This window comes from Oncorhynchus kisutch, linkage group LG24, assembly GCF_002021735.2.
Source record: "Oncorhynchus kisutch isolate 150728-3 linkage group LG24, Okis_V2, whole genome shotgun sequence".
Taxonomy (NCBI): Eukaryota; Metazoa; Chordata; class Actinopteri; order Salmoniformes; family Salmonidae; genus Oncorhynchus; species Oncorhynchus kisutch.
In genome coordinates, this window is record NC_034197.2 from 11,193,720 (window position 1) to 11,208,645 (window position 14,926).

At 42.0% G+C, this 14,926-nt stretch overlaps 1 protein-coding gene across 1 annotated transcript in view; it reads right to left on the reverse strand.

Moving 5' to 3' along the window:
• Positions 1-95: 95 nt before the first annotated feature.
• Positions 96-14,926, reverse strand: part of LOC109869166 (probable phospholipid-transporting ATPase IIA) — a 37,804-nt gene continuing 22,973 nt past the window's right edge. The window contains exons 17-28 of the mRNA XM_020459097.2: positions 14,724-14,807; positions 12,948-13,118; positions 12,648-12,746; positions 11,253-11,342; positions 10,767-10,911; positions 10,406-10,470; positions 9,658-9,813; positions 8,866-8,930; positions 8,365-8,473; positions 8,108-8,165; positions 4,013-4,216; positions 96-2,246 (exon numbers count right to left, since the gene is read on the reverse strand). Coding sequence (XP_020314686.2) covers positions 2,110-2,246; positions 4,013-4,216; positions 8,108-8,165; positions 8,365-8,473; positions 8,866-8,930; positions 9,658-9,813; positions 10,406-10,470; positions 10,767-10,911; positions 11,253-11,342; positions 12,648-12,746; positions 12,948-13,118; positions 14,724-14,807 — 1,383 coding nt within the window. The 3' untranslated portion in view covers positions 96-2,109. The remainder of the gene's footprint in view (positions 2,247-4,012; positions 4,217-8,107; positions 8,166-8,364; positions 8,474-8,865; positions 8,931-9,657; positions 9,814-10,405; positions 10,471-10,766; positions 10,912-11,252; positions 11,343-12,647; positions 12,747-12,947; positions 13,119-14,723; positions 14,808-14,926) is intronic.

Below are 14,926 nucleotides of genomic sequence, written 5' to 3' on the forward strand. Positions count from 1 at the left end.
TACCAAAACCAAGCACTTAAATGAACTCACACAAAGCTAAACATATCAGAAAAATTGACTAGAAAAAGGATTTTAGAGAAATGACAAGGGTTCGGTAACTAGAAAGGAAAACACAAGATTTATTTTATCACCACCAATATTCACAATTCAACACGATCCTCCCTTTTTCTTCTGCTAACTAGAGTGCAATTATACCAACACAAAATGATCAAGGTTAATAAATTAAACAGGTTATTTACAATTATGCAAGACACAATACTTAAAAAAACAAAACAGTCAAAGAATGTAGTGTCATTCTACCACAATTGATGGTATGAAACCTCCAAAGTCCACATAAGAAAAGAGTACAGCTGTCAGTTTTAACAAAATTCCTTGCAACAACAAAAAAAGCATGTCAAATTCAAAGGCTTTGAATAATGTTTGAAACGTCAACTAAAATAAGGAAAGACGAAGAGTAGGTCACAAAATACAAAATGCCTGTAATTCCAACTGAACAAGAAAAACAATGAATTAGTAGTTATGACACCCTGTATGTACTCTGACACAAATGATTCACTAATCCTAACAGTAATCCGTCATGGTATTAGTTTACATCTTTATAATACATTAGCGAAAATAATATAAAATGGGGACATTAGCCTACAACACAATGTAATTATTTACACTTTTTTGTTCCAGTCGTCTCTCTTCCCTTTCTCCTCCTCTTCCCGAGGAATAGTATGTGAGGAATTCATTACATATTTTTCTTTAAAATGTGCACTAATACCTATTGAAAATCAACACATTCTACTGGGCCATTCACTCTGTGCAGGTGAAAATTGTTATCTTCTATTCCAGACATGTCTGTGAGAAGAGAAGAACTGGGAATTGTGGGGGCTCAGCTCTGGGTGAGGGGAGAGGGCAGACGGACAGTGGTCAGAGTATTTTCAGCTATGGCTTGAATTGGCTTCATGTCACAACTAAAGTGAATCATGCAATGATACAGGGTGGCAAGAACTGGCGTCAGGAGTGGGCAGTGACCACGTGACAGGGTAGCCTACAGACTCCCTGGCCTAGCGGACACACAGCTAGTCTGACGGCCAAAGTGGAACATACGGCTTGGCTACAAATAGCATCCAGTTAGTGGCTGAATATTGACCATGCTCTTCAGTTTAGACACAATCTCTTTTACCAAACATACAAAATGACAAAGACACAGCTTTTGACATCTGAGACAGTGGGTCAGCATGCTATACTAAAAGAACCAAGCCACCTCCACTTGGCTGGGTTATAGTCGTTGGGTGACGCACAAACACATACACAAACAGAATTTGATCAGTGCACTGGTTCATCTCTAAGCCCCAGAACTGTTAACATAAAATTGCAACAAGTCCTTGAGAAACGCTACTTCAATACCAGTGTTCTCCATTAACAGAATGTGCCATAAAAAAAACATTTGAATTTGTAATACAACTATTACGTTGATGTGTAAAAAAAAAAAAAATTAAAAGTGGATATTAAAACATTTGATTCCAGTGTATTTCACACTATATTTCCAATATAACTACAATGACTCTTATAATGTACAATTTAAACATAAATACCAATTCAATGCATTTCAGACTGACATGCTTGTGTTGTTCTTTTATGTACTGTATGTTAGTCAAATCCAATCAAGTGTTCCTTGTTAGTTCTCTAGGCCCGATGTTTAGATACCAAACCTGATCTATATTGTTAATGAGTCCATGATTAAGAAGTACACAGCCCTCTGTTAGTTCATTATGGCACATACTTCCTGATGGCATTCACACATTTTAGACCTGTGACCATGATAAAACACAGAATTCCAGTTACGGTAACCACCAAGCCAATCAGTCTGGAAACATACCCAGTCATACTTGTCAGTCTTTACATCTAAACAGGGGACACTTACACAAAAACGTTCTATCTTCTCAAATCAAACTTGTTTTTTTCATTCCCACACCAGCTCTTCCAATTGCACATGAACATTTAAGAATAAATTAAAGGGGAAGGGAACCCTTCTTATAAAGCGCAGGCTCTGTTAGATGAGAGGTAGGGAGGTGTGCGAGCAGAGATCTCTCTCCCCCCTATGCACAGAAGCAGGGCTCTCTAGGAGGTGAGCTTTGAGTAGTTGGGCGGTGAGAAGCGTCTGCGCAGATACTTGAGGATGTAGAGGGGCAGACAGCTCACCAGGGTGATGACCGTCACCTTCCACAGGAACGACAGCGTGGCGATGAAATATACATCTAGATACAGCCAAGGAAACAGAGAGCAGGATGGTGGGTCATTTAAACAAATATGTTTTATATATGAGGAATTGAGTAAGTATGACTTAATGTAATCAGGTTAGTATGACTACTGTTTTTGATTCAGTTGCCACTACTCAGTTCATTTAGTGACTAGGGGGAGACCTAGCATCTAAATATATGGCAGATGAGGGAAATGGTTTGCCATGTAATTGACTTATATTCAAGCTGTTCCATTCAGGGAAACTATGTACCTTTGGTGTCACTTGTGACTTTAAAAAGTTCAAATGGCCTCTCTTTTACGAAAGAGGAAGACGAGAAGGGCACTTTTGACCATGTTCAAGTCATAATGCTCAGTGGTCTGAAACCGACCTTTACACCCCACATAAAGGCTTAAAATAGTGTTTGGAAAAAGCAAATAGATACTGTGGAGTAAATGATCAGAATCTACACAACTACTGCATTTGTACACAGCCAGCCTAAGAAACCAAATCTGATTTTCCTTCTACAAATCTGATTTTCCTTCTAATCGCAGCAAAAGGTGGCGCTACAAAGTATTAACTTAAGGGGGCTGAATAATTTTGCACGCCCAATTTTTCAGTTTTTGATTTGTTAAAAAAGTTTGAAATATCCAATAAATTTCGTTCCACTTCATGATTGTGTCCCACTTGTTGTTGATTCTTCACAAAAAAATACAGTTTTATATCTTTATGTTTGAAGCCTGAAATGTGGCAAAAGGTCGCAAAGTTCAAGGGGGCCGAATACTTTCGCAAGGCACTGTACAAATACTTTTTTCTGACTGTCCACAGTTTTATATGTGACCCATATAAGATTTGCTCATTCACACAGATGTAGCCTCTGAAGTAGCACACAAATGCAATGCTCATTTCCTGTCACTGTTCCTTTACATTTTGGGGCGGTTGTCATGGTAAAGGTCATGTCCAAAAAAAAAACATTTGAGCAAAAATATCTTATCTGAGGGTTCCGTCAGAGGTCACATATGGAGGATCGAGTTTGTATCAGGATTCAGATCCACATATGGAGGTGGTGTAAATAGGAAGTCAAAATATCAGATTCCATGTGGTTTTTCACTGTTCACACATTAGGGAAATGATCAGAAAGGTATCAACTAATAATAATGAATTAAGCTGACTGTGTAAAACGAAGCCTTATGCTTTTTAAGTGACAAACCAGTTTCTATTAAAAAAAAAGTAAAATGTGATGTTCGACATGTGGTACAGTAGTTTCTGAGATACAGCCTCTGTTTGGTCATAAACACAAAGACCTTGGCCAGTGTGTGTGTGTGGTAGCTGGAGCAGGAAACTAACATGGAGGCTAGCTGGCTACACTCCTCTGGTACTATTTGTTACTTTATTCACCTTTAGCAGGACTTCCTACAGACAGTACATTCCAGGTCTCAGCCAGCCCAGGGCTAACTGGACACCAGAGGCTGTATGAATGGAGAAGAGCCTGTCATCACTGAACACTGACGTACAAATGCAGCGGCAGTGAAAATGGGAAAGTCCATTACTATCAAATCTATCACTGTGTACTTGTAAATCAAATTGTAGCTGCATTATTTTTGCTTCAATCAGTATCAAAACTCCTGACATAGGAATTATTTGGCCATTAAACGTATGTGTGTTTACCCAACTATGAACTTGTGCAGGAAGACGAGCGAGGCAATGTTACTGACTAGGCTGAGAAATTTGTGTGTGAGGGTGTGTCTGTGTGCGTGTTTGAGTACAGTATGCATGTTTACGCACCTATGAACTCGTGCAGGAAGACGAGCGAGGCAATGTAGCAGGCCAGACTGAGCAGCTCGGCTACGATCATGAGCCAGTGCCATGTCTGGATGGTGAGCGCCACCATTAGCAGCTCCGTGAGGATCAGCGAGGTGAAGGAGATGGCGACGATGTGGACAAACTCTGACTCAAACAGCAGCAACGCCCCATACATAATGATACTGCCTTAGGAGCACAGAGAACAGGCAGCACAACGTCAAGAGCACTGCCATTGGTGTGTAGCTGTGTTTTTTTTTTTTTTATTGTTGAAAAAAATGTAATTATTCAATTAATCACTAAATGAATTAAACCAACCCGGTAGACACTTTGGTGCTATTAAAAAGCATGATTGAGTGGCTACATACAGTGCCTTCGGAAACTATTCCGAATTTTCCCACATTTTCTTACGTTACAACCTTATTCTAAAATGGATTAAATAAAATAAATCCTCACCAATCTACAAACAATACCCCATAATGACAAAGTGAAACAGGATTTTTGATTTTTTTGCAAACAAGCCATGAGGTCGAAGGAATTATCTATAGAGCTCCGAGACAGATCTGAGACACAGATCTGGGGAAAGGTAAAAAAAACATTTCTGCAGCATTGAAGGTCCCCAAGAACACAGTGGCCTCCATCATTCTTAAATGTTAGAAATTTGGAACCACCAATCAGGCTATTATGGTAGTGGCCAGACGATAGCCACTCCTCTGTAAAAGGCATGACAGCCCGCTTGAAGTTTGCCAAAAGGCACCTAAAGGACTCAGACCATGAGAAACAAGATTTTCTGGTCTGATGAAACCAAGATTGAACTCTTTGGCCTGAATGCCAAGCGTCACATCTGGAGGAAACCTGGCACCATCCCTACTGTGAAGCATGGTGGCGGCAGCATCATGTTGTTTTTCAGCGGCAGGGACTGGGAGACGAGTCAGGATCGAGAGAAAGATGAACGGTGCAAAGTACAGAGAGATCCTTGATGAAAACCTGCTCCAGAGCACTCAGGACCTCAGACTGGGGAGAAGGTTCACCTTCCAACAGGACAATGACCCTAAGCACACAGCAAAACAACGCAGGAGTGGCTTCGTGACAAATCTCTGAATGTCCTTGAGGGGCCCAGCCAGAGCCCAGACTAGAGCCAGATCGAACATCTCTAGAGAGACCTGAAAATAGCTGTGCAGCGACACTCCCCATCCAACCTGACAGAGCTTGAGAGGATCTGCAGAGAAGAATGTGAGAAGCTCCCCACATATAGGTGTGCCAAGCTTGTAGCGTCATACCCAAGAAGACTCAAGGCTGTAATCACTGCCAAAGGTGCTTAAACAAAGTACTGAGTAAATGGTCTGAATAGTTATGTAAATGTGATAATTCAATTTTGTATTTTTAATACATTTTGCTTTGTCATTGTGGGGTATTGTGTGTAGATTGAGGGGAAAAAACTACTGAATACATTTTAGAATAAGACATTAACGTAACAAAATGTGGAAAAAGTCAAGGGGTCTGAATACTTCCCGAATGAACTGTATGTACAGAACCAGTCAAACATTTGGACACACCTACTCATTCCAGGGTTTTTCTTAATTTTTTTACTATTTTCTATGTTGTAGAATAAGAGTGAAGACATCAAAACTATGAAAGAACACATATGCGGCAGGGATATGTCATGTAGTAAACAAAAAAAAAGTCCAAATATATATTTGAGATTCTCCAAAGTAACCACACTTTGCCATGACAGCTTTGCACACTCTTGGCATTCTCTCAACCAGCTTCATGAGGTAGTCACTTGGAATGCATTTCAATTAACAGGTGTGCCTTGGTAAAAGTTCATTTCCTTCTTAATGCATTTGACACATCAGTTGCGTTGTGACAAGGTAGGGGTTGTATACAGAAGATCGCTCTATTTGGTAAAAGTCCATATTATGGCAAGAACAGCTCAAATAAGCAGAGAAATGACAGTCCATCCTTACTTTAAGATATGAAGGTCAGTCATTTCGGAAAATGTCAAGAACTTCGAAAGTTTCTTCAAGTGCAGTCGCAAAAACCATCAAGCGCTATGATGAAACTGCCTCTCATGAGGACCGCCACTGGAAAGGAAGACCCAGAATTACCTCTGCTGCAGAGGATAAGTTCATTAGATTTAACTGCACCTCAGACTGAAGCCCAAATAAAAGCTTCAGAGTTCAAGTAACAGACATCTCAACATCAACTGTTCAGAGGAGACTGCGTGAATCAGTCCTTCATGGTCGAATTGCTGAAAAGAAACCACTACTAAAGGACACCAATAAGAAGAGACTTGCTTGGGCCAAGAAACACGAGCAATAGACAGCTGTACTTTGCGATTTTTGGTTCCAACCGCTGTGTCTTTGTGAGACGTAGAGTAGGTGAGTTCTTAACTGACTTGCCTAGTTATATAAAAAGGTAAAAAAATAAATCTATATATATATTAAACAGTATGGCTACCACAGCATTTTGCAGCGATATCCCATCTGGTTTGTGCTTAATGGGACTATCATTCGTTTTTCAACAGGACAATGACCCAAAACACACCTCCAGGCTGTGTAAGGGTTATTTGACCAAGGAGAGTGATGAGTGCTGCATCAGATGACCTGGCCTCCACAATCACCCGTTTGGGATCAGTTGGACCGTAGAGCGAAGGAGAAGCATCCAAGTGCTCAGCATATGTGGGAACTCCTTCAAAATACGTCTGGAAAAGCGTGCCTCATGAAGCTGGTTGAGAGAATGCCAAGAGTGTGCAAAGCTGTCATCAAGGCAAAGGGTGGCTACTTTGAAGAATCTAAAATGTTTATAATTTGTTTAACACTATTTTGGTTACTACATGATGCCATGTGTGTTATTTCATAGTTTTGATGTATTCACTATTATTCTACAATAAAAATAAAGAAAAACCCAGGAATGAACAGGTGTGTCCAAACTTTTGACCTGCACTGTAAATCACAAGGGTCATTTCAATTCATGTGGCACAGGGAAACTCTCTGCGACAATAGAGTGACAAAATTAAGACACAACACCTGTAACTGTAATGCTCAACCTGAACCTTGCCTCTGCTTATTCTGTTATACAACACTTTGCTATCATGAAGAGAAATGGACAATTGAAAAACAACTAAGAAAGTTTTCAACACAGTACAACCAGATCTATATATTTTGCATTAAAAAAAAAGGGATTCGATGTCAAGATTTCTCACAGTTTCCCATGTCAGGAAGAGGAAAAGGAACTTTTTAACTTTTCCATATTTTTTTTTTTTTTTTTAAACGCTTCCATAACCTCTCTGATTGTTAATGTGACCTCTAAAAAGGGACGTAAAAACACACTTCCTGTGATTGAAAATGTAATTAATACCAACAGATCTAACATGGGATGTATCCTAGTTCTGTATCGAATACAATGACATTCTCATCACATTGAGTAAAAATTGTGGAAGGGTCAGGGTCAGACAGAAGTCATTTTCCTGTTAGACATTCATATACATTTGACAATAAAGTAACCTTCTTATTATTATTATTGTTTTTAAAAGCGCACAAAACATTGTCTCTGTGGAAAACTGTAACGGAATAAATACCAAACAACCCACCAACGGCCTTAAACACAGAAACCAGGCCCACTCAATAGCAAAGAAGAAGGAAAAAAAGGATCATGGCTAAGGATCTTCCATCAACTGGGATATTCTGCTAAACAAACTATTTGGAGAGGGAAAGGTGGGAGGTAAGGGTTGAGCACTGAGCGGTAGACAAAAGGTTTAGGGGTGTAGTTTGGATGCTTCTGGCAACGTCTTTACAACACAAATGGGCCGTGGTAAAACCCCCTTAGGTTATTTAACAAAAAGCACAGACATAAATAAACTCTACTACTAGCAATTAAAAAGAAAGTGCGTGGGCTGGTGGGGAGCATCATGGATCCTACACCATAGGGCAGGGCAGTTTCTAAAGTAGTACCTGTGTGTGAAAGGCCTAAGAGATTAGTTGTTTTCCAACAACAAAACATAACATTCCTATCTATAGGAAAGCATATCAATAGATACTCAAGCTACCGAATGTATCATTGTTTCCACAACCGACTTACCTTGATAAATACTTATTAGGACCCATATCAGAAATGTCTTAAAGGACAGAGGTCGACCCTGAAAAGAAGAGGAATATTCAGAACAATGAATCCACGCAGAATAAGTACTAAACGTTTAATGGGAAACAAATATGTGCAAATATCTGCGTGTAAAGTGTTATCGAGGGCGGAGAGAAGTTTATGCAGTATGTGTTAAAACAATGTTTACCTGTTGATAACACCATGCGAATCATACGGCCAATAAAGACATGTATTACCTTCAGGAGATCCTTATATAACTCGGGATAGAGCATGGCTACTTCTGACTTCACATCTTTATCCAACACGAGGGAGAACACAGGGAACATGGTGTAGATGGTGGAGTAGCTAAAACAAAGAACATTCACTTATATAATTAGCAGATTGCAGACGATAGTAAGAGAATACTATCATTTTAGTTACAAAAAAAAAAAACACGTCATTACCAGACATTAACTGCCAGAGAACATGTAGGATGTAAAATACTTTCGGATTGAAGCTTCACGTATGGTTATGTGGCTACTAATATTAATTCTCGCAAATTTCAGTACAGTTCTCTGACCTCCATTCGAAGGCTGGATAGAGGGGTTTTTGATGAGTCAGTAGGGTTCAAGTCATCTCATAGTAGTGTCTTAGCAACACTGCGTCAACACAATCTAAATATCAACAAAACATGGAGCTAACACATAGCTGAAATGCCATTGTGATAAGCCACCGCTATACAGAAAAGATCATCTCACCCAATAATGAGGAATCCTTGGTAGAGGGGGACAGAGGCAAAGTAGAAGACAGAGGAGAACACAGCCTGGGGGAGGAAGAAGAGATCACGGATGAGTCATCATTGCCGGACGTAGAACTCGTGTGCTTAACGTTGCATTGACAACTGTAATACACAACGACAAAACACCATTGACACAATTTGCCAAAACTCTCTACACGTTACTTTCATCTAAAAAAAGAGTCAATTGATTGAAGTAATAAAATAAAATAAATAATAAACCTATTATTATCACTATGGCGAGGTACTACTTCACCTACGTAGTTTAGAAAACTGACTAACACTGACTACTAGTATGATGCTACATGGTTTGAGCAGCAGCCAGACAGAGCTGGGCCAGCTCATGCCCTATACCAAACACTTAACAGCTGTGGCTGTGGGCAGCGTTAATTTGAGACACATGGGGGCCTCCCTATCGAATGAGTCTATGGCCTGGTGACTCACATGGCTTTCCCTTTTTCCTTGGTCTGGGAGACTAGCAGGCTGAAGAGCTGGATGCATGGGCTGTGGTACTCACAAGGGCTGAGGCTTGGGGTTGACACTGAAAACTGTGGCCTCCTAGAAGAGCTCCTGGGGTCCCTTGCTCTGACTCACTCCCCACCCTGCTCCAACTCACTATGCCTGTCCCTAGGTACCCTCACTACCCACTGGAACTGGGGCTCTGGGGCTGGTTCTGCAGGCTCCCAAAGAAGCTTCTGGCACTGCCTGTCCTGACTCACTCCACACCACCCTTTGGTACCCTGGTCCTGCCTACCTGCATGGTGCTGATGCACAGGCTCCGGTGGATGACGAACTGGGAGAGGCCGGCAGACCTTTTGTAGCTGTTCCGCCCGTGGACCATGAGGAGTCGGCCCAAGTGCTTGAACTGAGTCACAGAGAAGTCGGCAGCCAGTGATGCCTGCTTCCCTTCCTGTCAACAAACAACGTGGTGGTGGAAAATAAGAGAAATTTACAAAAAGGTTAGCAAAGGTCTTCTTTAACCAGAAAAACACTTTTTACGAGTGTATATAAAGAATAGTGGGTCCAAAAGTTGAGGAAAAGTTGAAACTAAGTGATCAACTGAAAATTGGAAAGGCCAAACTGCCACTGAGTAAATACTGTATAGTTCCCCATTTCTACCAATAATTACCAACTATTGAGTTTATGTGGAGCTCTTGTCCATATTTGCTGAATGGGTCAGAAAGAGCAATCTGTCAATGAGGTAGGAACTCTGCATGGTTGACCCGTCAGCACTACAGTTCAAGCAGTCACAATCAGAACAGAAAGACAATACCACTCTGTCACATTCATTTCCTCTACACCCATGACATGCTTTCACACAGTCAAAAAGGAATCATCTGTGCATGATATGACATAAACAAGTGACAAATGTATGTTAAAAAGACGCTCTGGCCAGATGGAAGCCGACTCTCAGGAAACACACAACACATACCGATGGCAGAGAGTGTGTGTGTTTGTGTGAAAGCAGAGCGTCAAGGCGACAGGGACAGAGAGATTCTTACTTTGCCCTCCACTCCCACGCCACAGTCGGCTTCCTGGATCATGCTGACATCGTTTCCTCCGTCCCCTAAGAGAAAACAAACAGATATCAGTGGAAGTGTCAGGAGAAATACGTCTGTTAATGTGACTCACAAGAGAGAAGGCTGTGTGTGCGTTTGTGTGTGCGTGCGCGTGTGATCTGACCTCTGCAAACTGTTTATTAAGACCACATCATGAAAACAATACCATTCAACATCTTTAACATACAGATCAGTAACCCTGCAGTGAAATGCCATGCCATTGGAGAGTTTAAGTGAGCTGAATTGTTAACACTGTAATGTCCCAATAGAGAATAGCTTGGGGGCTGACACTGGGGAGACTCACCTACAGCACAGGTGAGTTTGCCTGTGCGCTCCTGCAGCAGACGGACTATCTGGGCCTTCTGGGTTGGAGCGCAGCGGCAACACACCACAGCAGGACATTGACACGCCAGCTCCATAAACTCGTACTCATAGAACTTCAGACACACCTGTATGACAGTATGACAGATGAGGCTTGAACAACAAGCCAGGGGCCAACGACCGACTGTGGTTTACGTCTGTATTTCTATCAATGATGTAGACTCCTTCCTCAACGTCTGTTACATTTATCTAGGAAGTTGTCAATTGAGACCCAATACAATGCAGCAGTGTGATAGGATAAAACTCAAAACAAGCTGAGGGTTCTCAAGGTGTCTCAGACTTTTTCCCATGTTAGACTGACTCTTACCAATGCCACAGCCACCACTAAAAGCCTCTTCAGTAACATTGCTTTGGTTCGTCTTACACAGATAAGGTAAAGTGTTCAGAGTAAGGACGGTGCTCAGCTTACCTCCAGTGAGTCCCCTGATATGACCAGGGCACAGTCGTGTTTCCTCCGGAAAGCGTTGAGCTCCAGGTGGGCCTCTCCTCGCGTCGTCACCTAGGACCACAGACAGTACAGGGCTTACCAACATGGTCACAGACATACAGACACACAGATAGCTATCTAACCCACAGGAGTAGCTGCTCTCCTTACTGCAACTGTCATCCACACGCTAGATTAGCATCAGGGTGAACTGATCAACTGTCAACTGAGCATGCAAACCAGAACATGTGATTTGAAATGCCAAAGTAAGTTATAAAACCATAAGGAGGACCAGCTCAACCATGGATCATTTTGTGGGTTTCTATAGACTCCTATTTATTACCAAATATGGAGGTTGACTGTAAACATCCCATAGTTTCTGCAACTCAATCAAACTCATGTGGACTCAAAATTTTAAAAAATGTGGAACTGGAAATGACCACAAGACATCAATCTGTCAACCAATGTTCTGCACTGGTATGGCTATATTCCTCTCCTATTGCCTGTTCATACGTCAAGTCGTCAACCCAGGTGCCATTTGTGTCGAACCAGGAAGCCAATAGCAGATGCCCTGGCTATTGGTCCAATCAAAAGTCACAGCCCCTGCCCTGCTCCGCTGGGAGAAGCAAGGGGACTGTTTTCATGATGTGCCAGCCATTGTTATCCTCTTCCAGTAACAACTGTTGTACACAACTCCTAACATTCCTATGGCAGGCAAGCTCTCCCTTTCTGCAACTGGAGATCGGCCAAAAGGAAACTCAAAGGACTATCAAAGCAGCAGTGCAGTTTGAGAGCTAAGCCTGCAAAACAAATTAGGAAGTTAGGTTCTCTGTCACTGTGTTACCCAAGGGAGTGGTTCAGCTGGTCCTTACCAGCCTGTTTCCAGACCTGGGTTCAAAAACTATTCGAAATCTTTCAAATACTTTGAGCGTTTTCTTTAGCCTGCCTGGAGTGTCGGGTTGGCGGGGTTTGTACTTTTGGGACGTATCTATTGGTTATATTGCAACAGGGAAGATCATTCAAACACATCTAAAGTATTTGAAATTATTTCAAATAGTATTTGAAACCAGATTTTGAGAGCTCAGGTCTGTTTTACACTGGCTTGGATGCTCATTCCTGTGTGAGGTATTTATTGTTGGGGTTGCTAGCTATCCAGCGGATCTTGGCTAGGCTGGGGGACTACATAGCCATCGCTATGGGCCTTCACCACACAGAGGGTGGATGTCCCAATAAGGTCAGGGCAGACAGGAACCTGTGGATGCCCCTGTGAACTAAGAATGACTCCTTATGCTAAAGCTATTTATTCTAATCCACAATAAATATGATATTGAAATAGCAGTGGTAAAACAGAAAAATGCCCTTTACTGCTTCTCCACTCACCGATCTAAAGATGTGGATGTCCTGGTTACGGGTCACCAGATGGGCGTTCTTAGCTGTGCACGTGGCTGTTTCAAGCTTATCTCCAGTTAACATCCACACCTACACATGTAATAACAGTTTTAAAATACAATTTCTGGGTGATTAACTTTTTTTTGTACTTTTCTTATCCACATTCAAACAATGACATAACAACAGTTACAGAGGGCACAAAGCCCAGGGATAAACAAAGTGTATTGAAGTGAACTGCTAAGTGTTGTTGCTATGCGGCAGTCTCCCTCTGCCCCGGTGACCTCCCCTGACCTTGATGCCTGCATTGCGTAGGATCTCCAGGGTGGGCCGTACATCAGCCTGAAGCTGGTCTTCTACCCCCGTCAGACACAGCAGCTCCATCTCCATCTCCAGGCTCTCGATCACCGTGGCAACCTTCAGAGACCGATCGTGCACACTCAGCTTGGCCTGGATGTATCGGGCCTGTGGGTGGAGAAAGTAGCAGAGGAGAAAATATGAAGAAAAGATTTTGATTGGATGCCTACAGTATTGGAATATAGCAAGTTGGAGCTAGATTGATTTATCAACTGTCAGACGTACAAATTCATCAAATGTAACACGTTCTGGATGGTCAAAGGAATAACAACATCGATCAGCAAGTAAACACCCAGTAGTTTCCAGCTCAGAGGGCAATTTTCAGTGTGAGATAAAGCAAAAACTGAGTGACTCACTCAGGAACACAAACTCTGTGAGTGAGTCACTAAGCGAGTGAGTCACCGCCGCCCACCAGCCAGCTCACAAAATTATACACTCCAGCAATGGGGCTGGGGCTGCAGGGGAGACACTGCCTGCCTCGCTCGCCCTGAGAATGGGTGTGTGTGTGATCTGAGCATCAAACAACAGGCTTTGACATTTAAAGAACAATGGTGAAAGTATCTGTGGAAACTATTTAGTTTTTTTATTTGTTGTTGTTGGCAGGTACTAGGTTGATATACAGGACATACCAAAACCTGTACAGTGCGTGCTAATGTTGAGGAATATAAACAAATTAGTTATACATATAGTGTACAAAACATTAGGAACACCTTCATAATATAGAGTTGCACCCCCTTTTGCACTCAGAACAGCCTGAATGTGTTGGGGCATGGACTCTTCAAGGTGTTGAAGCGTTTCACAGGGATGCTGGCCCATGTTGACTCCAATGCTTCCCACAATTGTGTCAAGCTGGCTGGATGTCCTTTGGGTGGTGGACCATTCTTGACACACACGGGAAACTGTTGAGCATGAAAAACCCAACAGCCTTGCAGTTCTTTGCACACTCAAACCAGTGCGTGCGCCTGGCACCTACTGCCATACCCCGTTCAAAGGCACTTAAATATTTTGTCTTGCCTCTTCACCCTCTGAATGGCAGATATACACAAGGCATGTCTCAACTGTCTCAAGGCTTAAAAATCCTCCCCTTCATCTACACTGATTGAAGTGGATCAATAAGGGGTCATAGTTTCATCTGGAATCACCTGGCCAGTCTAATATTTAGTATAATCACTGTATATTGTCATCCTACAACAACAAACAATATTTCACTGAAATCTCCTTGGGATTGTGAGGAGTGGTAACCAACACAATGATTAACTGGGGCACAGCAACACAAGAAGAGGGAGGTGCGTCAACTAGTAGAAATGAACAACTAATGTTGTTATAACTGCTATAACACACTCGGTATCATCTTTCATTCTCAGACATCAAAATGAATTGGCATTCTCTTTACGACGCCGCCATAACACTTCCTGCGTGGTGTTGGTTTGAACCTACTGAGTCTTTATGACCTGCTATGTGGATGTGCTCACAGAAGCCAACTCAAACCCTGGGCTTCAGTCTCACTAATGAGTTTGCCAAATGGATATGAAACACTGAAATGTCAAGGTCACCGACGGCGGGCTTGGTTGCTCAGGACAGTCAATTCATTCTCCATTAAACAACATCCTCCTCCTGTTGGCTTTGGTTATGGCACAGTCCCGGCCGCTAAGTATCAACGTGATGACAGAAACATTTAAGCTCATTCAAAGACAGAGAGGGAATGCTACTAACCTCAAAGTCTTGGTACTGTTCCTCTGTTAGAGACTTCTTGGAAACGACCAAGACCCTCAGACCTTCCCTGGCCATATTCCCACACTGGAAGAAAGATTAAAAGTAACACTAAAATAGTGGTTCAATTGACAGCAACCTCTAAAGGTGACCTCAACACGATATATTCAAATCAGGGTGGTCTTCTATTCAAACTAAAATGACTT